The following is a 24196-nucleotide window of genomic DNA, read 5'->3' on the forward strand; positions in this document are numbered from 1 at the left end:
GGCACGGGGGAAGGAGGGAGGTCTTGAGCGAGTGTGTGGTCCAACCACAACCATACATGCCAAATTTAATCCCTACCCACACAAAATACAATCCAAATTTAATCCAAACTTATAAAATTAATCCAAATAACGTCACACCCACGTACCTTAATACCCGCTAAGGGTAAATTCGCCTTTTCATGTCCTCGATGAATAAAATCTCGGGACGGGCTGTGACACTATATCTGGGAAAAATTATACTTGTTTTACAGTGAGGGATTAGAGCATTTGAAAGTTAAATGTGTTTTCAAAACCTTTGTTTTTGCCCACTCACATTTTCTGTTTTGCGCCCCTCCAGGTTTTAGGTAGACTTGCTGTTGATGGCATTGAGGATCTCGACGGTTCTGATAGAATAAAATATTTGTAGGACATCTTCTGGTATTGTATAACTAGTACTTGTCCTACTGGACTGCACCTAGACTTTCTATGCTTTGATTAGGAGTATTTACACTTGTATCTCACTCCTAGCACTTCCTGTTTATTAGTGCACATTAGTAGCTTTCGGTTTTTATTTATTCGTATATTTCTTATCCTTATCGCTTCTGCACTATGCACATGGCTACGTCACCCTCACGTGACGGCCAGCATGCCTCGATCTCGGTCTGGGTGTGTCATTTTCTGAAAGTCTAGGTTTATTTAATTAAGACTTTGAGTTTATAATATTTTAGGTGTATTTAATTAAAAATTGATTTTAAAGGATTTCAAAAAGTTGGGGAATTGGAGATATATCGTAGTGTATTTTAAGCAAGGTTCTAAAAGACGCTAGGCGTTAGTCGGGCGGTGGGTTGGGGCCAAGTGCCTAGGCACCTAGGCGGGGTCTAGGTGGATTAGGCGGATTTAATTAAATATATTATATTTCGTGTAAATAAGTGTCTGTTTATACTTAAAATATATATTTTCATCATAAACTACAAAATGGAATGACATATATATTCTGATCTATTGGAACATAATAAAAACATGGGGAACAAGTATATAATGTGTGTTCCTTTAAGTATTCAACAAGTCTCTTACAATTTATTAAACAAGTAAAATGCAAAATGAAAGTTATCTATTTTCAGTCTAAGTGAGTCACAACCTAGGCGGGTGTTTAGGCAGGTCTGTACAGGCTAGGCAGGTGCTTAGGCGGTCTAGGCAGGTGCCTCAGTAGGTCTAGGCGCCTTTTCTTAATTTTCAAACGTCTAGGCATTTAGAGGGGCGGTGGCCAACTGCCTAGCGCCTAGAAGTTTAGGGCTAGGCGGCTCTAGGCAGGGATTTTTAGAATGGTGATTTTAAGCATTCTCAAATTTCACCTCTCGAAAAATGTGAGGTTATTAACTCAAAATTTCATATGTAATATTTAGTAATCAATTAAACTCCATTAAGATCAATAGATTTATAAATTTATTAAAATACCTCAAAATCCTAATTGAATATGTCTCTAATTAATCAACTAAACTAAGCAAACATTACCAAACTAGAATTTTAATTTATACTTTATATGCATGAAATAAAAAAATAAAAAAAAGGAACAGAAAAAAGGTTTAGTCTAGTTAACTTTTCTTGCAACAACAAAATAATTAGAGGGGTATGCTATCCACACACCCCATTTTACTTCTCACACACCCCTTGATAATTTATGTCGTTGATATTCTTCAATTCATCCGATCTGACGGCCGAAAATTAAAAAGGTATGTGAGAAGTAAAATGAGGTGTGTGGATATCACACCCCATGATTAGATTTAGGCTAGAGTTTTACACAAAAGGGAAAGAAAAAAAATTCACATCTTATAACTAAACACTTGATTTAATTAAATACGTTTAAATAATGAATTAGGTTGTGGCACGCTTGCCAGTATATACGTTATTTTCTTACCTTAAAACTGAACCAAAGTCGTTAATTTTAATTATGTCATGGGTATTTACCCTACTTTAATTTAGTGCCTAATGTCAACGCCTAATATCTAAACAAAATTCTACATAAGATGAAAAATGTTTCAAATTTACACTTTAATACCATAACTTCACTATAGTAGCAAAAATCCGTCGTCTTCAATTTTGATAAATGTGGACCTACAAATAGTTAAAGACCAAATCTACACACCTATGAACTAGCGAAAGCTTGGCCAATGCATCCCTGATACCAAATTCAGTTTCTTTGAAAAGAGAGTTTATGGCTTAATTACGTAGCAAAAGCTTATTAGAAATTGGATGGGATGATGTATTTATAAGGAGATACCTGGCCACATGTGAAGGGTTTGTCATGCCTTGTGTCAACGTCCAGTTTGCCAAGATGCGTCATCCATTGGATGCAGTAAGATGTCATTAAAATGTTGTGATATCATAAAGATACTTGAGCAATAATCCCAAATATATTATTTAATTAATAATATCTTTGTAACTATCTCGTGGAATTCCTAATTGGATTTGATGGTGATTCTTTACTTGATGGAGTTGGTCTTCAATAAGGAAAGCTTTAAAGACAAAATTTGGTTATTAATCGTATCTTTAATGCTTTCAACTTTTTTTCTTTGGCATGGACATAAGAACTTGGAGAAGTAATTGTTAGCAACTCTAGAGTCGTATTGTGTGTGGAACGAATGTGAACATCCCCCTATTTAATAAGGACATTCTCGCCTCCTGTAAATTTCACGCGTTAGCTACAAGATGTTATGTATTATTTTTCACTCCACAATCACCAAACTAGTTATCTTCCTCCCCCTCTTAACATGACATTACTTAGCCACTTACTCTTTTGTACATAGAGAAACAAACCCAAACAATACATGATGAAAGTAAATTAATAAGTCCCGACAAAGAAACATTTTCGAAAGATTTTATTGCCAACCCTTTTCAATCTATTTTATACTTCTATTTTAAAATAATTAAAAAAAATAAATATAAAAAAAAACAAAAAAAACTCACTTTACTCTTTCCATAGAAAGTAAACAAATAAAAAAAATAAAATAAAAAAAATAAGAAAACAAAAACTACCCGAACAGGCAAGGCAACAGTACAAAGCCTAACAACTATAACTTCCCTTCTCCTTCCTTGCTCTGAGCTCGAGCCAGAGGCTTCTTCACTCCCACTTTGGTACTTATTATATTATTATTTTACCTTTATGGGGTGCACAGCGTCGAAATTGGACAACGAGGACACTGTCAGGCGGTGCAAGGAGCGCCGCCGCCTCATGAAAGACGCCGTCTACGCTCGCCACCACTTGGCCGCCGCCCACGCCGACTACTGCCGTTCCCTCCGCCTCACTGGCTCCGCCCTCATCTCCTTCGCCGCCTTCGAACCCCTCTCCATCTCCCACCAAACCCCCGCCGTCTTCCTCCACCAAGTCCCCCCTCCCACCACCAACCACATCCCTCCACGTGCCCCTTCCCCAGCTCCCTCCTCCCTCCACCCGCCCCCACCTCCTCCGCCTCTCTCTCCCACCATCAACAGCTCCAACCTTCCCCACATCCTCTCTTCCTCCTCCGCCCCCGCCTCTCACCAACACCGTCGCCGCCGCCAGCCGCCCCCGAAGCTCCCACACATACTGTCGGAATCGAGTCTTCCGTCTTCTCCTGGAAGTCAGAAGTCGAATTTCGGCAATCCTTATGGGTTTCCGTCGGCTTTCCAGGCGGAGTCGAACTACTCGACCACGCCGTCGCAGGCCTCCTCCATGTGGAACTGGGAAAATTTCTACCCTCCGTCGCCGCCGGATTCCGAGTTCTTCGACCAACGCCAAAAAACTCAATCCCAATCCCGCCAACACCAAAAATCGCCCCACCATCTCGACCCCGAACATTCGGACGAAAACGATACAGAGACGGAGCCGCCCGAGACCGAAACCGAGAGATCGAAGTACGATTTCTTCCTCAACCACCGAAACCCAAATGCCCAGAACGCCCATCACCAGAAAAGACACGAGTATGCTCAGTCCGAAAAGTACGCTCAGTCGGAGAAGTACGCGCCGTCGCAGAAATACGCCCAGTCCGAGAAATACGCTCCATCGGAGAGGGAGGAGGTGGAGTGCAGTGAGTGGGACGACCACGACCACTACAGCACGACGAGCTCCGACGAAGAAGGGGACGACGAGAGGGAGTCGAGATCCGAGATGGGTACCCGGTCGAATTTCGAGCCGGAGTCTGTTCGGGCAGAGTCGGTGGCCGGTTCGGGCGGTGTTCCGGCGGCTCAGGCGATGCCAAGGTATGCGCCGAGCACGAGCAAGTCTGAGAGGTCGGAGGGGTCGGAGGGAGGGAGTACTTACCGGAGCGGTGAGATCTCCAATATGAAGATGGTGGTGCGGCACAGGAATTTGAAGGAGATTGTGGAGGCGATTGAGGAGAATTTCGACAGGGCCGCCGCCGCCGGCGACCAGGTTTCCGAGATGCTCGAGACCAGCCGGGCGCAGCTGGATCGGAGCTTCCGGGAACTCAAGAGTATGTCTTTCTTTAACTTGGAGTTGGGGGTGTTTGGTTCCCGGGAAAATGTGTGGGAAAATAAAATAAAATCTTTCGGTTTCAATTGGAATTAACTTATATTTTGTCCCAATTCTTTCTTGCAGAGACATTGTACCACTCCAGCAGTTTGCTGAGCAGTTTGAGCTCCACTTGGAGTTCAAAACCGCCGCTTGAAGTCAAGTACCGGCTGGATGCCGGCTCGCTGATGAGCGAGCCGGGCGGTTCAAAGAGCCTCTGCTCCACCTTTGAACGGCTCTTGGCCTGGGAGAAGAAGCTCTATGAGGAAGTCAAGGTATTCTTTTTCCTCCCATTGTTCATCCATCAACTTTTTACTCATAGTTTTTCACCCAATTGTAATTTTCATGGGAAATCAACGTATCGTAGATTGTTGTTGTTGAAGCGGCGTTACTAGATTAAACCGGGTGTCCTGTATGGGATATTCAAAGGGTAATATAGGAAAAGTATAAGGAAAAAATGAGTATCTTGATTGAATTTCAAAAAGTGTTTTTTTCCCGAGGGCTTCTTTTTGTGATTTGGACGGTTGATTTTCCCCCCAATAGTAGCTGTCTTTTGGAATGCTGGTTAAAATGACCGATATGCCCTTGACAGCCTGTGAAATTGACAAGGACAACCTGCCTTTGTCCTGTAATCTGGGTTTGTAGCCTATTAACCAGACTACTTTGATAAAGTGGATGCAGCCTGTAGCGCCTAAAAGGAAACTTTACTGCGTTTTTGGTTGGCAAATATCGACATCTTAACGAGCATAGCTTCGTGGAGTCTCTTTCCATGTTTGTGTATAATGTTTTTACTACATTCATAGTCGTATATAAATTGCCTTTTACTTTTCCTCAAGTACTCTTTCCGCCCGTCTTTCTTGGTTAGAGGAGGGTTTGCACAGGAAAAAAATGCACGCATTCTGTTGTTCTCTTGTTCAAAATTTGTTAAACTTCACTTCGTATGGATTTACTTTTTCTTTTTGGTACGTTTGAATGGTTTCAATTATTCATGCCTTTTACTTCAAATAGAAGGGAATCATGTCGTAGTTGTCATATTGTGGAAACATAGAAATTTCCCAGATGAGACCAAGGATCGGAGTCGCAGAAATGATTGGCTTGACGGTCATGTGCCCAAATTCGGCTGTATCAGGAAATAAGTTTCTATTGTTGTATTTATGTGGAAGCCATGTCGTTCCAACCGGAAAGTGCTTATGCAGGCAACATATTGTTATTGAATTTCAGGCGAGAGAAGGTGTCAAGATTGACCACGAGAAGAAGCTGTCGGCACTGCAACATCAGGAGTACAAGGGCGAGGATGAAACCAAGGTAGACAAGACCAAGGCGTCCATAAAGAGGCTGCAATCACTAATTATTGTCACATCTCAAGCTGTCTCAACCACCTCCACTGCAATCATTGATCTTAGAGACTCTGATCTCGTGCCTCAGCTTGTTGAACTGTGCCATGGGTAAGTCTCATCTCTTTTCATTAACTGAATAAGATTTATTTTCTTTACGGTGAAAAATATATTGGGGTATTTCGTTCGATATGAAATTTCGGTTGGTAACTTAAATTTAGCACATGTGGAAAATACAAGGGTAGGTCACTGGCTGAGTGGCTGGTAGTTGAAAGCACTATGAAATTACTCCTCTGATGTGCCACTTGCTTATTCCCTCCTCTGGAACTACATGTTCCCTCTTGTCCTGGATTGTCCAGTCCAATGCAATCCACTCCAATCCATCCAATCTCTGGCCACCTATTAAAACTAGACCGTAATCCCAAAACTGCTTCTCAGGTGGGGTGGCTATGTTTCCTCTTGTCTGCAAACCCTTTTGGTAACAGTTATTATAGATGGAAAGTTAGGTGGATTGGACTTTAACTATGATATGTCCCACCGTTGTCTGTTTCTGGATCCACTTCCAGGTTTGATTAACTAACAAGTCAGTAACATCATTGATTTTTCAAATTCGTATGGTTTATAAATCGGTGTCATTATTGTGAAGTGACTCTCGTCACCAATTCACCACATCGCAAGCTCTTATTGGCGGGTGCTTCAATTTTTTAACATTTGGTGAGTATTGATTGGCCGGGTGGTGCCATTGGGATTATGAATTGGTTGCAAGAGAGAATCTCTTGTTGTTATGAGAAGTGAAAACTTATTCATCACCGTGTTTGTGGGATCCATTTTTAAGAAGCATAATTACTAACATTGATTACCAAAAGGTCCTATGACAATTAACTTTTCTTTCTTGAGGTGGACATATATTGGTCTGAAAGGAGTGAATGAAATGGAGGGTAACTTTTGTGTGTCAGGTTCTCTGTTAAAGCTCAGATTTGAATAGGATTTTCTGTAATATTGATTAAAAAAGTCGATTTATCGCCCGTCATACACGGAACTGTAGAATACGGTAGTTAAATTATTCTGATGACCCTGCTTTATTGAATAATGCGTAGATCTGATTGTCGTGTGAGTAGGGTTTATCTTAACGGTGACCTTAATTCAAAATGTCAATATTTATGTGTGATATACCGAGTGCAGGTTCATGTACATGTGGAAATCAATGCACCAGTACCATGAAGTCCAGAACAACATTGTACAACAGGTTAAGGGACTTGTGAACCGGTCAGCAAAGGGTGACTCAACTTCGGAACTGCACCGGCAGGCAACTCGTGACCTTGAATCGGCTGTCTCTGCCTGGCATTCCAGTTTCTGCCGCTTAATAAAGTTCAAACGGGACTTTATTCGGTCTGTTCATAGTTGGTTCAAGCTCACCGTCCTTCCTGTAAACAACGACATGACCTTCAATGTGCACAACGAATCTTCTGATGTAGATTCCTTCTGTGATGAGTGGAAGCTTGCACTTGAGCGTGTCCCTGACACAGTAGCTTCCGAGGCTATCAAGAGCTTTATCAATGTTGTCCACGTAATCTCTGTGAAACAGAGCGAAGAGCTCAAGATAAAAAAACGCACTGAAGCTGCATCGAAGGAGCTTGAGAAAAAGGCTTCTTCTCTCCGAAACATTGAAAAGAAATTCTACAACTCCTACTCCATGGTTGGCATCGGGCTTCCTGACTCAGGGCCTGAAAACGGGCAGGTTTTGGATGCGCGAGACCCGCTTGCTGAGAAGAAATCTGAACTTACAACCTGCCAGAGGCGGGTTGAAGATGAGATGATGAGGCATACAAAGGCGGTGGAGGTGACAAGAGCCATGACACTAAACAATCTTCAAACAGGCTTGCCAGGAGTTTTTCAGGCACTGACCAGTTTTTCTGGCCTATTTACGGAGGCACTAGAGTCGGTTTGTACCCGTTCCTACGCCATTAAATAGATGGGAACGTGATTTTGGTGCTTGTGGGGTTTCCCGTTAGTCGGAGTCTAGTAGAGCTGGAATTTTTTTGTCAGGGGTCTCATATTGTTGGTAGTATTCTTTTGGGGGGTTTACAACATGTAAATATGTGGAATTTTTTGGTTTGCAAATCCTTTTGTTTTGGAGGGAGGAAAAATATGCATGTACAGGGATGCGCTTAAGATTGTTGTAACCCGAGATCGTCCCTGCAGGAGTTGAACTTAAATCGTCCGACTTATATGTGAAGAGGAATTACCAATTTACCGTAGTAGTAGCGCCGGCTGCAAATTAGGATCCTGACATCATCTCTCATCATATAGCTCAGTTCACAATCATTATATTTTGTAATTTAAGATCTCATTCCCCTGTTGTATTTGCATACAATCATAACTCCTACTAAAATTAAATTTTATTTCCCCATTTGCCAATTAAGCAATAACTAACAACTCCGGTGAGATTCTCCTTCGACGACCACCACCGGCGGCCAAGCTCTGGCCAACCACCACCAAAAATAGAATAATGTGACGAGTGGAAATTTGAATCTTCATCCACAAGGTAAACATGCACAATCATAACCACTACACCAAATCATCCATTTATGATTAAGGGCAGTCTCGATTATATTTATATTTGAAATTTCTTCTCATTTTTTAGTTTTAATACTTGAAATGCCATTTCTCTCATTTTTGGCGGGAAGTGTTGAAATTTAAAGATCTTTACCTAAGTAGGTCAAAGACATATTATATGTGGTGCAATTTCGGTGAGAATATGGGCTCAAATGAGATATCATATAGGTGAGGTTTGGAGATCAGAAAGTACCAAAACTTGAAAGTTTTTGTTATCTTGGACCTATCTTGCAAATAAAGGAGAATTATATGGAGATCTCAAACATGGAATACAAGTTAGATGGATGAAGTGAAAGAGTGCATCGAGTGTATTGTGTGATTGTCATATGCCATTAAAGCTCAAAGAAATTTTTTATAGGATGACAATAAAGCTAGCGATGCTTTATGCAGGGAATGTTGGGCGGTCAAAAAGCAACATGTGCAAAAAAATAAGTATAGCAGAGATAAGAATGCTTCGTTAGATGTGTGGGCACACAAGAAATGACAGGATTAAGAACAATGATATGCGAGGTAGGAGTGTCCACAATTGAAGACAAGGTGAGAGAAAATCGGTTAAGATGGTTTGCACATGTGAAACGAAGACCTACAGATGCTCCGGTTAGAAGATGCGATTATGAGGCTCATCACAAAAGGAGTAAGAGAAGACCTATGAAGACTTTGGAAGAGACATAAGACATGATATGGAGTATTTGGAGCTCACGAAAGATTTCATGTAAAACCGAGCGCGGTGGTATTTTAAAATTCATACAATTAACCCCACTTAGTGAAATACACCTTAGTTGTTATTTGACTCGTTTCAAAATGCTTGTCTCTTATGTCAAGCTTTATATAAATAGATTGATATAAAGTCATAAATATAATAGACATAAAAAAATTATTAGAAAAGAATCACAATTTTTGGTTTCGTTTTCTCTATAAATATTATGCTTTTTAACTTCTAGAATTTTAAGTTACTCACAAAATAGTCCTCTAGCTTGTAGCCTTCATCGCAAACTTTCTTTTTAGTTATTAAAATTATATTCGTTTCTTATCGGCTTGTTCTTTAGTTTGTTAGCCAAGTTGTTATTCTTGATATATAATTTTCTTACCCGGAACATGATGGCTACAAACCAAAGGACTACATTATGAGTAACTTAAAATTCTATGAGTTATAAAGCATTCTATTTATAGAGAAAACTAAATCAACCCTAATCCCTAAGAGACAAGAAATCATAAATTTAACGAGCAAAAAATCTTAATCCTTGGCCTACAACAAAACAATTAAAATAACAAAAAATAATAATACTGATTTCCAACAAATAAACAATTAATACTATAAAATTTGATAAAGCACTAGGACACCGATTAAGCCTAACTAAATCCCACCTAGCTTATTAACTCTCATTCACCTAACATGTTGACAGTAATTTTCCTTAATCTTTTCTTTTTCTTTTTTTTTTTTAAAGGGGAACAAGTAGTAGCAAATCGCGGTTATCCATCCCTTCCAAGCCTTTTCACCCTGCTTATGGCCAGGATTAAGCAGACTCACCAGCTCAAAGTATTGACCTAGGCCCTCCCACATTTTTTTGTTTATTAGAGAATTTCACCACTACTCTCTTGCGAGTTATACGAGTTGTATTCCTCAACAACAACCAACTCTATTCCTAGTTATGGAACCCCTTAGTTACGTTCAATGAAAAATACCAAAACTACACAAAACATAATCTAATCTTATGAGTCCACTATGTAATTTATGGCATTTGTTACAAGAAGCTATTAGATATCTCCTTCCTATCTCAGCCTAATCATTCTAATCAAACAATTAGTAGCAAGCATTTTGATGGTAACAAGCACTAATTCAACAAGCAAAGATTAATTGAATAAATAAAAAAATTCGAGTGTTCATAGTTAAGTTACATCGTAAACCTAGCCAAAAATAAAAAAGAAGAGATTTAGTTCATGTTAAACTTAAATAACAACATGATTAAATTTAGAAGCATAGAAGGAATACGCCTAAACTCCAACTCGGCTTACTTCCTTATGGAACAGGATCCTATATGGATCCTCTTTGTGAAGATCCTAGGGATTAGTTCATTTTATCCGTTCATTAGTCAGCTAGAAATTATTTTCAATTTTTTATTTAAAATTATAAACAAACAATACCTAATGAAAGGTGACTGCATGATATACGATGAGCAACTAAGATGAATTGGTCCCTAAGATCCCCACAAAGATGGTCCTCATCCCTTCCTTATTGGGGTTTTTATCATTTTTTGATGGAAAAAAGGTTCTGGAGAAGCCACTTAGTACTATGATCTGGGTGGTATTCCTCTTCACTTATAAGTGAAAGGTTGTAAGTTCGATTCTCGTTAAAGCCGAATTTGAACCACATTATTACTAGCCTATTGTGTGGCTTAGCCTACCACATTATTGTTAACACATTGTGAGGCTTAACCCACCCCCTCCTCTTAACGTAAATAATATCACTTGTTCACAAATGGTTTCCGAAGAATAAATATTGCAACCAAAGGTCGAAGGCTTGTGTTAAGGTTTTCGTGGAATTGCATAAAGCCAATTAAACCATGAGTAGCTGACTGAAACTGCAATTAGCCTTCTTTTTCATCAACATCTCCACATTTCTTACTTGTTTACATATAAGAGATTGAATCCTTCCATACTTATTTTTTCTTATCGAATACATTTGGTTAATCTGTATCGACTGATTCATCTTTATTTGAATTATGAGTGCTTCTTACTCAAATTAGACAGACGTACAGTAGTTTCTGGAGTGTTTGCTTCATTCAATGCCTCACCGAATCGGTTGAGCTTGAACACTGCATATGCCTTGAGTGAACTCAGGTAGCTGTTCATGCTTCCAGTTCATCCATACTGCATATCATTTCTGCTGTCTTGTTCAGGATTGATTGAGGAAGCTTGACGATCTCGGAAATGATTATCCATCGTCGAGGAAGATCCATATTCATACTAGCTATTGCTGCCACTTAGAGGAGCTAGGTGATTGAGCAAGCTAAAACCGTACAAGTTTTCGGTTGTGATTAATGGGTTTTCACAGCTTGATCAGCTAACTCAAACCCCGGTTTGTTCACCCAGTGGAGGATTTTTCCCGGCACCAAAATCCTATTGTTTCTTTACCATGTTGCTGCACATTAGCTTGCGTAAGCATCTATCAAACCAAAACCAAACCCCAGAGTTTAAGCAAACTCCATGCCAAACAGATGAAAGAAAATTCGACCGAAAAATTGTAGTAAGATTCAGATTCCTCTAAAAAATGAAAGAAACGAAAGTACCTGGAATAAATCAATAGAAAAAAAAATAATAATGCCGAAGCAGCAAGGTGCTAAACCAATGCCGACGCCCAGAAATTTGAAACCTGCAAAAAGAAAAGCCAAAGAAGGATTAAAAGAAGAAATCTTACAAAATGAATGGGGGGAGTCTACATTTTCAAATTTGAAGTACCTCATAAAGTTTCTAAGGCTTAGTAGAAAAAACGAAATCACCCCGCTGCATTCCTACTTCAGATCACCAAAAAGCTTCAATGGAAGACAGCTTTGTTCAGTTAAGGTTCTTCCAACGCTGAGAAAGAGGGAGGGAACAGTAAATGAAAATCAGGAATATGAACTGGACTTGACGTAGTGGAACTTAACTGAATGTTAACGTTAGTTTTACCCAAAATGTTAATTCTCTCCCTTTGGTAACTGCTGTGGACGAGTCCTTTTACCATTACTCTGTACTAGCACCTGGCACTAGGGATGAGCAATGGTTATGGCGAGCGGGTAATCGCGGTTATTTATCTATAACTATTTATGCTCATACCCGCATAACCACTTACCCGTTGGGTATTTGCCTAAACGGTTATACTCATACCCATAACCGTACCGTTTATAAACGGTTAACCATACCCATAACCGCGTACCCATTTAACCGTAATTGTTTAGTATCCGCTTACCCATTTACTCTTTTTAACCCATTTATCCTTTCTTTTTTACCATTTACCTATTTTTCATCCTGCTGCAAAATTTAAACTAACCAAAATTAGTCCAACTTAGTTCCAAATTTTATGCTCGCAAGTGTACAAATCGTTCAATAGTATAGAAAGCAAGCACTTAACATCGTCCCTCAGAAAATGATTTAATTCTTATCAACTAACTTAAATCCAATTGCACGAAGTAAAATTAGTAAAGATTGATGAAAGATGGACTTGAGAATTGAAATTAATAATAAAAAACAAATGAAAGTAAGAAAGTTTGATCACAATGCACAAAGTGGCAGCCAAGAAAAACAAGTTGTAATTCAATCGAGTAAAATGCTAGAGCGTCCGATTCACCATAACCAATCCTACTTATTTCCTGCCACAAATTATTAACAAGTACTCAATCTCATTGATAGTCAAATTTTCCTAATTAATGTAATATCTATGGCATCTAAACTATTACGTATATCGCAATTTGCAACCATCCATGGCATCTGGAATAGTTTAACATCATGAAACTCATTATGATCAGTGGAAATTTATATAAAGACTACACAAATCCCAGAGTATGGCATCTACTAATAGGTAATTTATGCTATCTATTTGCAAAAAGCTATCACTCAAGTTGAAAACATGGCATCTGCACAACTTGCATCAAATTTACCAAGTAAAAGTCAAGATGGTAGCTAATCACAAAGACTAAAACCAAGCATATAAGCATAGCAAACGATACTCAATGAAACTGAAAACTTGAAATAATTCACTTGAGAATATAAGCATTCATAGTCATGGCTACATCGTAGCCCTAGCTAAGGAAAATTAGTTCCGAAACATAATCTGTTGATGCACAAAACCGGAGGGGTCTTGGAACAACGTAAGTCCGACCGTGAATCTGCAAGAAAGTAAATAACACAAGATGTATCGTGGTTCACCTCAAGGTTTGGGCTACGTCCACACTGATATTATATTTCTCTGAGATGTTAAAGAGGGAGAAAGAGAGCTTCCTTATGTGAGGATGAGCTTCTCTGAATATGAGAGGGGATGCGAGGCCTTTGAGGCTTAGGGTTTGTGAGGGTGAGGAGGCCCTTTTATAGAATAAGGGCTCCTTCTCTTTTTACATATTTGCCCATTCCTTTATTACATAATTACATTTGAGTCCCCCGAGTATTTATATGAAGTATAAATACGAAGGCCCTAAGTATGGTATAAACAGTAGTCCCCCAAGTCTTCAGTCAAGAGAGTCTTTTGGCTGAAAACTTGAAATTCAGTCCATGTGTGGGCCGAAGTAACTAGATGTCGTCTTGAACTGATACTTGATATGAGGCGGTGCTCAAAGTGAAATGATGCTCAACTATAAGTAGCACATGTTGCGAGACTGCTCGGCTTGTGGCTTATGTTGCTTTGGTTGGCTCGGCTTGTGGTGCTTGAAGGTGAGGGGGTCCCTTTTATAGAATAAGGGCTCGCTTCTCAATACATAAATGATGGGCTAGAGTTTGATGCTCTCTAATGGTGGTGAGGGAGTCGCTTTTATAGAATAAGGGCTCGCTCCTCAATACATAAGTGATGGGTTAGGAGTGATGCTCGCGGCGAGGCGGTTGCTTAGTCGGCGGCGTTGCTCTCTAATGAAGGTGAGGGAGTCCCTTTTATAGAATAAGGGCTCGTTCCTCAGTACATGAATAATGGGCTAAGTCCCCCAAGTATTTTTCATGAGGCCCAGTTGAGGCCCAATATATGGTACATAATGTAGTCCCCCAAGTCTTCGGTCAATAGAATATGTTAGCTAGAGACTTCAAATTGAATCCATGTATGGGCCAAAGTGGCGGTTGTTTGGAGGCATTATTTGTATACCCTGCACTGAAGCTTTGTAGGTAAAGCTTTGTAAGTGAAGCTTTGAAGCTAGAGCTCTGTAAATGAAGCTTTTTGAAGCTAGAGCTTTGTAAATGAAGCTTTTGAAGCTAGAGCTTTTGTAAATGAAGCTTTTGAAGCTAGAGCTCTGTAAATGAGGCTTTTGAAGCTAGAGCCTTTGTAAATGAAGCTTTTGAAGCTAGAGCTCTGTAAATGAGGCTTTTCAAGCTTTCGAAGCTGGAGCTTTTGTAAATGAAGCTTTCGAAGCTGGAGCTTTTGTAAATGAAGCTTTTGAAGCTAGAGCTCTGTAAATGAAGCTTTTGGAGCTGATTGACATGAGTGATGCTTATGAATGTTTATGTTGATTGTCGTGAGTGATGCTCATGGATGTTGTCATAAGTGATGCTCATGAATGTTAACATGAGTGCTGCTCATGAATGTTGACATGAATGATGGTCATGAATGTTTATGTATAATTGTCATGAGTGATGCTCATGAATGTTTATGTATGAATGACATGAGTAATGCTCATGTATAATTTGGAGTACTGGGCGTACTTTTAATCACCTGGTTGGTGGCATAAAGGAGAGTACGGGTTGTACATTTCATCACCTGGTTGGTGGCATGAATGGCTAGTTACCAAATGATATTAGAGTACGGGTTGTACATTTCATCACCTGGTTGGTGGTAATAGCGGCAGGTTGCCGAATAATTTTGGAGTACTGGGCGTACTTTTGGTCACCTGGTTGGTGATAATAGAGGCAAGTTGTCGAATAATTTTGGAGTACTGGCGTACTTTTGATCACCTGGTTGGTGGTAATAGCAACGGGTTGCTGAATAATTTTGGAGTACTGGGCGTACTTTTGATCGCCTGGTTAAAGCTATTTTGGGCTTATGGGCCTTCGCCCTCCACACAACATTCCAGCCCATTTATTTTGGGCTTTGCCGTTTTTTTTTCTAATTACCCTCTGATGGGGTTTATACAAATGTCTCTGAAAGATAAGAAAAATAAATCACATCATACATTTGCTAAGAAAAGTAAATCACATCATTCTAGTGGGGTGTTTATTCCTTGCTTTTGCTTTCTCTTTTGCTTTCTGCTTTTGCTTTCTCTTTTACTTTCTGCCTCTTTTCCCTTTTGGCAGATGGCAGACAACACTTCCGTATTGGTTGAGGAAGTGCGCAGGCAATTATTAGCTATCATAGTTGGGTTTCTTGGGTCATCCTCGGGAATATTTCTTTCAACCTTGTCGACAAGATCTGCACCGACATAAGCAGCTTTGGTATATATGCCTCATCCTTTTTCTTTTTCTGCTGTTTGAACACAAACTGGTGTATTCCAACTGTAAAAAATGAGCAACGAAGAGGGCATCCCACCTGTGATGAGATACATGCTGTAAGGCGCATCATACCTTTCTCGTCTTTAACTGGTATGCCAACAGTTTCAATCAATCTGTTATCCTCCAACTTTATCAATACCTTGACGGTACCATCAGCAACAGTGACACTTTGGTAAATAGGTGACCTACCAATAATCCATCCAACTTCCTCAAGCTCATTTCTGAATGCCAGAGGCACCTGATTGAAATCCTGAATATCTTTAATCTTTCTTTTGTAAATAAGATGATGGAGTTGCTTCCCTCTGTAACCTTACTGACTGAAGTCGATAGCTAGCTGTTGGAGCTCCGGTTCAGACAAGCCGAGGAGGACTTGGGGGTCAGTGCTTTTGGGGGCGGTGGTGGTGGTGGACAAGTTCATGATCGCCGCTGCCATAGCGGGAGTGCAGGCAGTGCGTGCGAGAGGAACGGCACAAACGCGCTGAATTAGCGACGTTGACGAGGCTGTCATCATTGTGTTGTGCTGGGTTTTTTCTTTGGCGCGAGATAAAGAAGATGAAGCAGAGGAAGAAAGAGCGAGAGTGTGCAGAGGTAGACGGTGCTGATGTCGCCAGCGCCGATGCGTCGGTTCGGAGCTCTCCTACATAGCACAGGTGATGCATACTTTAATAACTGCAGTTATGTTGCCGATCATCAGGCCAACAAATTCCTCACGGGATGAGGATCTCAGCATGCTGGAATCTGTATTGAATGGGAAAAGGTAATCGTTGCTTCCGATGTTGGACAAGTAGACAACTCGAGACAGTAGAGATTTGGCTTCTTCATCCCCTAGTTTCTGCCTCAACGACTTCCCAACGTTCTTGAAATATGATAGTTGACAATGAAGATCTCTCCCTAAGCCTTGGCGAGTTTCAATCAAAGCACTAGCTCTGGTAGGATGACCCTTTTTGTAGATTTCACCATATGGCCAGTAGTTTCCCTGAAAAACAGTGCTGAAGTAGTTGTTGTTTCCAGCATCAAATATGGAATCCCCAAATACAAAAAAGGGGTACTGCATGTGTATCCTTATTTGGAAGGCCACATTAGCCATGGCTAGCTTGGGTTGTGATATCCAGAAGGCTTGTAAACAAGGTAAATGCACAGATTTGAATATACAAGCTTGAACTGGCCATCTTTCTCTCTCTCCGTAGATTGAATGGGTGTGTCTCTGAGTGTGGGTGTTGGGTTGTTGGTTCTTGGGTTTCTGCAGATTCACGGTGGAGGTGAAAAAAATGAAAGAGAACCGACATAGCTTTTTGTGTCGATTCCCACAGACGGCGCCAAATGTTGATGCACAAAACTGGAGTGGTCTTGGAACAACGTAAGTCCGACCGTGAATCTGCAAGAAAGTAAATAACACAAGATGTATCGTGGTTCACCCCAAGTTTTGGGCTACGTCCACACTGATATTGGATTTCTCTGAGATGTTGAAAAGGGAGAGAGAGGGAGAGCTTCCTTATGTGAGGATGAGCTTCTCTGAATATGAGAGGGGATGTGAGGCCTTTGAGGCTTAGGGTTTGTGAGGGTGAGGAGGCCCTTTTATAGAATAAGGGCTCTTCCCCTTTTTACATATTTGCCCTTTTCTTTATTACATAATTACATTTGAGTTCCCCGAGTATTTATACGAGGTCTAAATACAAAGGCCCTAAGTATGGTATAAACATAATCGAAAATATTATTGAATTCATAATAAAAATGAGAAGAAAATTGGGTTTAGAAAAACACTGTAAACTCCTCTGCTCTGCTGTAGCCTTTCTTCCTGCCAAATCCCTAACCTCTGTTTGTCTCTGCTGCTTCTGTTTTCATTTCCCTTTTTTTTCGTAACGGACGACGGCTTAAAAGCCCATTTATTGAAAACATTAGAAGAAAAGAAACGGAAGAAACCTTTTAACTCCTTGCCAGACACTTTGTGAAAATTGATCAAAGCTTGAAAGAACAGAATGCCTAAATCACAATCAAGTTGGTCTACTTGTTGCAGCGAGGCCTCCATATTGTCCTTTTCTACCCTGCTAGATTCCAACTGGGAATTTCATCTCCAAAGTGATATATCAACCAAGTTTGAAAGTACCCAAATCTCCATTGCAATTGATGAGAATTAAAGATAAAAAAATGCCCAATTCATGCTTCCACCGCAAACCCAACAAACTGGAGAGTGGAATAGAAATATGGATTTTCATCCCTCTTCAATTTTGATAAGCTGCAGTGCACCGGCTTGCTTCTGAAAATTGGGAGAGAAAAACAATCCTTTCTTATGTCGGTGCAAATATGAGGATAAGGGCATTTGTTTTCTTGAAGCAGTCACGTGATGGTCATCCTTCTATAGTGCAATAAGGAACCTAATTAAAATTTGAATAATAGGAAATGAGTCTACACAGGGACCCAACTGGATAAGTCAAAGTAGACTAACAAATAATAAATACAAATAGTTGTCTAAACACCATTTTACCAAACATGATTAGAGACCACCAAACTAACATGAAAATCACAGAAACATAGCATAATTTTCCATATCATTAATCTAATCTTAAAAACACCAAAACATGTCATTTCTTTCATTTAAATCTGAAATTGCATCTAAGAAATTGTAGTTTTCAGAGTACAATAGATGATAAAATATGCACTTGTCACATCCGTTTATATGTGTTTTTTAACAACTTGAAAATTAAAAAAGAAAAATTTGTCATTTGACAATCGAGGAGTCTACATATTTTTTAAACACAAATATAATATGTTTATATTTGTTCCACTTTGCTGCAGAAAATCTTATCTGATTATTATGTTGGCATATGGATCTAATGGATTATACCCATCTGCATCATATATTAATTGTCACCAAAATTTGAACAACTGAATTGCACTGCACTAGCATATATCCGGACACATGCAGTGAGATGATATATTCTCAAACTGGGATAGAGATTCCAGCCGAATCTCCCCCACCAAGTCCTAAGGATCTGGAGATCCGAACTCTTGAAATTTGATCAAACGGCTACAAGTCCCTCAAACTGTGCTGAGTCTATATTATATTAACTATAGAAACCATGCATTATAGTCAATAGCATTGATTTAAGTTTTGTGGGAACACAATTTGTGTTAATTTTACATATATAAAATAAACAGGTAAATAGTTATCCGTTTATAACCACGGTTAATACCCATAACCACCTATTTAAATTTCACGAGTAAACGGTTATACCCATAGTCGTTTATTTATCTAAACGGTTACCCATAACCGTAACCGTGAAATTTAAATGGTTGGATAACCGCGGTTACCCATAACCGCGGTTATCCATAACCAATGGGTATTTGCCCATCCCTACCTGGCACTTCCATGGTGGCACATGACTTTAGTAATTTCTCCCAAGGATCATATTTGCTATGGTAAGGACCTTCCGCTCTAAGGTATAGGTCCATTACTCTGTACTAGCACCTGGCACTTCCATGGTGGCACCGGACTTTAGTAATGTCTCCCAAGGAACATATTTGCTATGGTAAGGACATTCCGCTCTAAGGTATAGGTCCGTACAAGGTAGCATGTCTGTAGTAGGAACTTGAGCTTGCTTAGTGTGCAGTGTGTAGTCTCCCACAGTGCGAGTCCCTTAACTGCGTGTCTGAGAATCCTTAAACGTGTGCCTGCTATCTGTAATGTTCTTGGCACGACGAGAATTACTGGCGACTTCCAAGAGGTATACCCTATGCTTTGCCAATGGAAATGGTGGAACCGTGGGAAGAATGTACGCAGGTGAAACATGTAAGAATCATTCCAACGTTCCAGACATGAGAGTTGCCGGAAACTCTTAGAGAGATTTCCACCAGGTTACCAAACCACTGAACTTCCTTCACATCTTCATTACATCAGTTAACTTGATGAAGGGGCATGTAACAAACTTATCCAAGATTCGAGATTTTTCTGAAGCAGCAGCTAAGCATCCCATGTGCTATCATGAACTTTGGCGTTAAAAAAAAATTAGGTTTGGTTGCTTAACAAGAGTATGTATGGAGCGGCTCACTGGAATGCCAAACCTAAATGCGAAGTGACAGAATGATTCTGCATTCAGAAAATTAGGCATTGACAAACTCATGTTTAAACTGGCTCTTTTATTTGTTGGTCCAATGCACTTAATGTGCTGTAAATAACACTTCTTTCTGGATGAGACCAGTCTCCAGCTATAAAAAGATTCTTCCTCCTCTCCACCTCTATCCAGCTGCATCCTGCTGGCTTCGTTAGATCTCGTGTTTTCATCAGCTTTCTTATCTCCATGACCCCATCCCATCTAGCTTCTGCTGCATATAGATTTGACATCACCACGTAGTTCCCAGTATTATTAGCTTCATTTTTAAAAAGATGATCTGCCGCAACACGGCCCAATTCCACCTTACGATGAGTCCTGCAAGCACCCAGCAGTGTTCCCCATATGCTAGCATTAGCTTCAATAGGCATCCTGGACACAAAAGAAAATGCATCCTCAATTTGTCCACCTCTCGCAAGGAGATCCACCACACAAGCATACTGTTCCATTGTTGGTTTGACCCCATGAACCTCTTCTATCGAATTAAATATCTTCAACCCTTCATTCACCAGGCCAGCATGACTACAAGCAGATAAAACAGCAGTAATAACAACATTATCTGGCTTTACACCCAAGTCAAGCATGTGAGAGAAGACCCTCAGTGCTTCCTCTCCCATTCCATGCATGGCTAACCCGCCAACCATAGCTGTAAACATAACCAGATCCTTATCCAAGCTTGACTGAAATAGCTTATAAGCACATACTATGGCACCACATTTTGCGTACATATCCAACAGAGCTCCTTTCAAGCACAGATCACTAAGACAAGCTCTCATCACATATCCATGACACTGTCTCAGCAGGTGGACTGAGTACATTTGAGAAGACACGGGAAGGAGGCTCATAATGGTCATCGCATCAGGCTTCATTCCTTGAGTTTGTAACTCAAGGAACAGACTGAGGGCTTCAGCAGAAAAACCATTTTCAGCATAAGCTCGAACCATTAGATTCCAAGTGGTGAGATCTGTTTCAGACATTCTGTTAAATATCATATATGCCTCATCCAGTGATCCGCAACTCACATAAGCTGAAATCATAGAATTGCAAGTAACCAAATTCCTTTTCTGCAATAAACTCTGAAAAATATTGAAAGCATACATCATGTTACCACATTTGGCATATGCATCAAGCATCGTATTTGCAATAGTAGGCTCACAATCGCCCACCAAAAGGCCAGATCTAATTGAATAGCTATGAATTTCTTTAACCTTATCTACTCTCAAAATTGCAACACAAAATTTTATTATGCTTAAAATGGTTATATGGTCAGGCCTCATACCTTCCCTTAGCATCCCGTCTAATAGGTTCAAAAAGTTGTTACTATACCCAATCTCTGCAAAGGCAACAAGTATGGTATTCCATGATATCAAATCTCTCCTAGAAATCATCAAAAAAGTCTCAAAAGCTGCTTCAAGCTTATCGCATTTTGCATAAAAACTAACCATGGCATTTCCAACCGTTGTAGCTTCAAATAGGCTACAATGTCGAAGAATGTACCCATGGATCTTTTTCCCCACCTCCAAGTTCTGTAACTGTGCACAAGCAGGAAGAATGCTCACAATGGTAACAGAATCTGGCCCAATTGTCTGCAGTGAGAGTAATTTGTGAAACAGATCCAATGCTTTTGACCACTCACCATTTGAAGCATACCCTGCAATAATTGCATTCCATGAAACCAAATCTCTTGATTTCATTCGGTGGAACAAGGATTCCGCTTGTTCCATTCGTCCAAGTTGTAAATGAAAACTTACCAAAGCATTGAACACAGTAACATCTGCTGCCAATTCATTCCGACGCAGAACATAACAATGGATCTCTCTCCCAGCGCAGTACGCTGTATTTTTATCTAAAGAAGAACATATTGGCAGAACATTTGCAATAGTTGCATAATTTGGTTCAACTGGTCCTTTGAGCATCCAACTGAATAACTTGTATGCATCATGTATGAATCCATTTTCAGCCAACCCTGCAATCATTGCATTCCATGAAATAACATCTTTGTCAATAATGCTATTAAACACAGCGTATGCATCAGCAGAAACTAGCCCACATTTTGAATACATTGATATAAGAGCATTTCCAACAAAGACATCTGTCATCAATCCAGACTTTATCACATAAGAGTGCACGCTCTTCCCCACATCTAAATCTGCTATGCGAGCACACACAGGAAGAATGGTAGCAATGGTAACAGATGTGGGCTTAGGCTTCCCACCTAAACACATTTCATGAAAGAGTCTTATTACCTCAGCATCATAATTTCGGGATGCTGAAAACCCAGATAAGATAATGTTCCATATGACAGGATCCGAGGAGCCTATTTGACCAAAAAGCATTTTGCAGTCACCCAATACACCACATTTGGCATACATGTTAAGCAGAGCTTTAGAGATAGACTGGCAGGAAAGATGGCCCTGTTTGACAACATAACCATGAAGAGACTTCCCAAAGTTGATGGCTATGAGGGCAGCACAGGATTTTAGAATGGCACATAATACTTGGTAATTGGGTTTGAATGCTAATGAACTTTGGGAACTTTGAAGCAGAAGAGACAACTCTTCATAGTGCCTGGCATCTACGCGGTAGCTCCTGGTTACATTTTCTAATCTGATTGAAGCATTTCCATAGGCAGCTCTCGTGCCTTTTAAATTTAGGTTTATAACATTGAATATTCTCAGCATTTTACCCAGGCATCAGTAATTTAAGCTCTGCGACTATCCATTCACTAGTCTTTTCGCACACATTTCCAGGGGTGTGAGAGGCTTTTTCTAGAAGGACCACATGCATGAAAAAGGTATTTACTGCATGAAATCCATTGAAGCATTGTAGAACAACAGACCTCACATTGATTTCTGAAGAGAAAATCAAACAGCTCAATGTTAGACACAACATAAACAAAGGAAGAAAACCATCGTTTGATTTTCTTATCCCCATTTTTCTAATACTAATAGAAATGCAAGAAACATAGACTGAATAAAAAGATGTCGAATAATCAAAGCAGAAAACAAATATTATCCTCCAGAACAGCCACACCCCCCAACCCTCTCATAATTATGAGGAACGCATTCCTCTCTCTTAGAATTTCAGTCCTCTGATGCTCAATACAAATATAACAAACAAATAAATTGGCTACCAAATTTGTTTTGATGAATCCAGTCCACCACACTCTAACTAATAAACGGTTAACATAACTCCAAAATCTAGGTTAACCCAGTTGGTGTTATCTTAAATAACCCAGTTGGTGATGAAGTCTCATTCAAACAATCAAAATTGATGATAAAGTCTCATTCAAGCATTTCATCAAACATGTATCAGGCAATATATAATAGACAGACAGTAGAGTTATTTTAGTACGATACCCAGAATTCAAAGTTGCGTTTTCCTTCAGTTTCTGGTGGTGATTGCGTTTTCCTTGCACAAACGTTTTCTACTGGAGACTGGAGACTGGAGAGAGTAATATTAACGGTGTTTAAACTGAAAGACAAGAACGTGGTGGAGGAGGAAAAGAGTTCGGGTAGCGGCTGTAAAATACACTCACTGTTTTGACCCTTTGATATAAATTGTTGGGCTTCGTTTCACAACCCGGACTGTACTAATTATTTCAGTTGGATAGAATAATTTATCATCGGATAATACTGACTAAATTAATCAGACATTTAATGCAACATCATACTAATAACTGTATTATTTATAATGTGTTTATATTGTACCGGATAAGAGGATTTTGAATTATTTATTATTTTTAAGAAAAAATAAAGGAGTAATTAGGTTTTCATCCTTATTTTTACTACTCTATTGATTAAAACCTTATTACTTTTCAATTTTTGATCAAGGTCCTTTGTATTAATAATATCATTAATTATTTCAATAATAAAATATTTTTTATTTCTAAATATATTCATTTAATATTAAAAATGTTACAATTAGTATATTTATATTTATGGCTAAATTTTTTATCATATATTTTTATTTTTAGTTTGTACCCATTTTTAATTTGCAACCCTTTTTTAATTTGTACCAATTTTCCTTTCAATTTTAATTTGTACCCATATATTAATTTCTTTTTGTGCCCATATTTTTTAAAGTTTTATTTGTATTGTACCCATATTTTTTTATTTATTTGTACCCATTTTTATTTTTGCTAAATGTACCCATTTTGAAGAATGTACCCATGTTTTGATACAATAATTTTTTGGTTATTTTTTATGAATGTACCCATGTTTACACACACACACACACAATAGTATATTTATATTTTAATATTTTTAATCCCACAAATTATGTTTTTTATTTAAAATCTCATTACTATAAACAACTATAAATTTTAATTTTTAATTTAAAAAATATAGTAACGTACATAGAAATAAATTATCAATTAATTTTAGGGACTTGGATCAAAAATTGAAAACTAACAAAGTTTCAGTCAAAGATTATTCATAACTAGGGACCGCATCCAAAGTCTCCCAAAAATAAATGATTAATGAAATGAAAAAAAAGGA

The 24196-nt window shown here is 39.2% G+C and overlaps 3 protein-coding genes across 3 annotated transcripts; 1 reads left to right on the forward strand and 2 right to left on the reverse strand.

The window, feature by feature from the left end:
- Positions 1 to 2818: 2818 nt before the first annotated feature.
- LOC103407257 (nitrate regulatory gene2 protein-like) lies at positions 2819 to 8070 on the forward strand. The gene is made up of 4 exons (XM_008346200.4): positions 2819 to 4448; positions 4574 to 4761; positions 5708 to 5931; positions 7003 to 8070. The coding sequence occupies exons 1-4, from the start codon at positions 3140 to 3142 to the stop codon at positions 7790 to 7792; spliced, it is 2511 nt and encodes an 836-aa protein (XP_008344422.2). The 5' UTR covers positions 2819 to 3139; the 3' UTR covers positions 7793 to 8070.
- Positions 8071 to 16228: 8158 nt separating this feature from the next.
- Positions 16229 to 16678, reverse strand: LOC108170123 (GDSL esterase/lipase 3-like). Its single transcript, XM_017324676.2, has one exon. It carries the CDS (start codon positions 16676 to 16678, stop codon positions 16229 to 16231), a length of 450 nt encoding a protein of 149 aa, XP_017180165.2.
- Positions 16679 to 18648: 1970 nt separating this feature from the next.
- LOC103407323 (putative pentatricopeptide repeat-containing protein At5g08490) lies at positions 18649 to 23251 on the reverse strand. Its single transcript, XM_008346257.4, has 2 exons — positions 23057 to 23251; positions 18649 to 22549 (listed from the first exon to the last, which is right to left on the reverse strand). Exon 2 carries the CDS (start codon positions 22376 to 22378, stop codon positions 19712 to 19714), a length of 2667 nt encoding a protein of 888 aa, XP_008344479.3. The 5' UTR covers positions 22379 to 22549; positions 23057 to 23251; the 3' UTR covers positions 18649 to 19711.
- Positions 23252 to 24196: the final 945 nt, after the last annotated feature.

Source organism: Malus domestica, chromosome 02 (assembly GCF_042453785.1).
Source record: "Malus domestica chromosome 02, GDT2T_hap1".
Taxonomy (NCBI): Eukaryota; Viridiplantae; Streptophyta; class Magnoliopsida; order Rosales; family Rosaceae; genus Malus; species Malus domestica.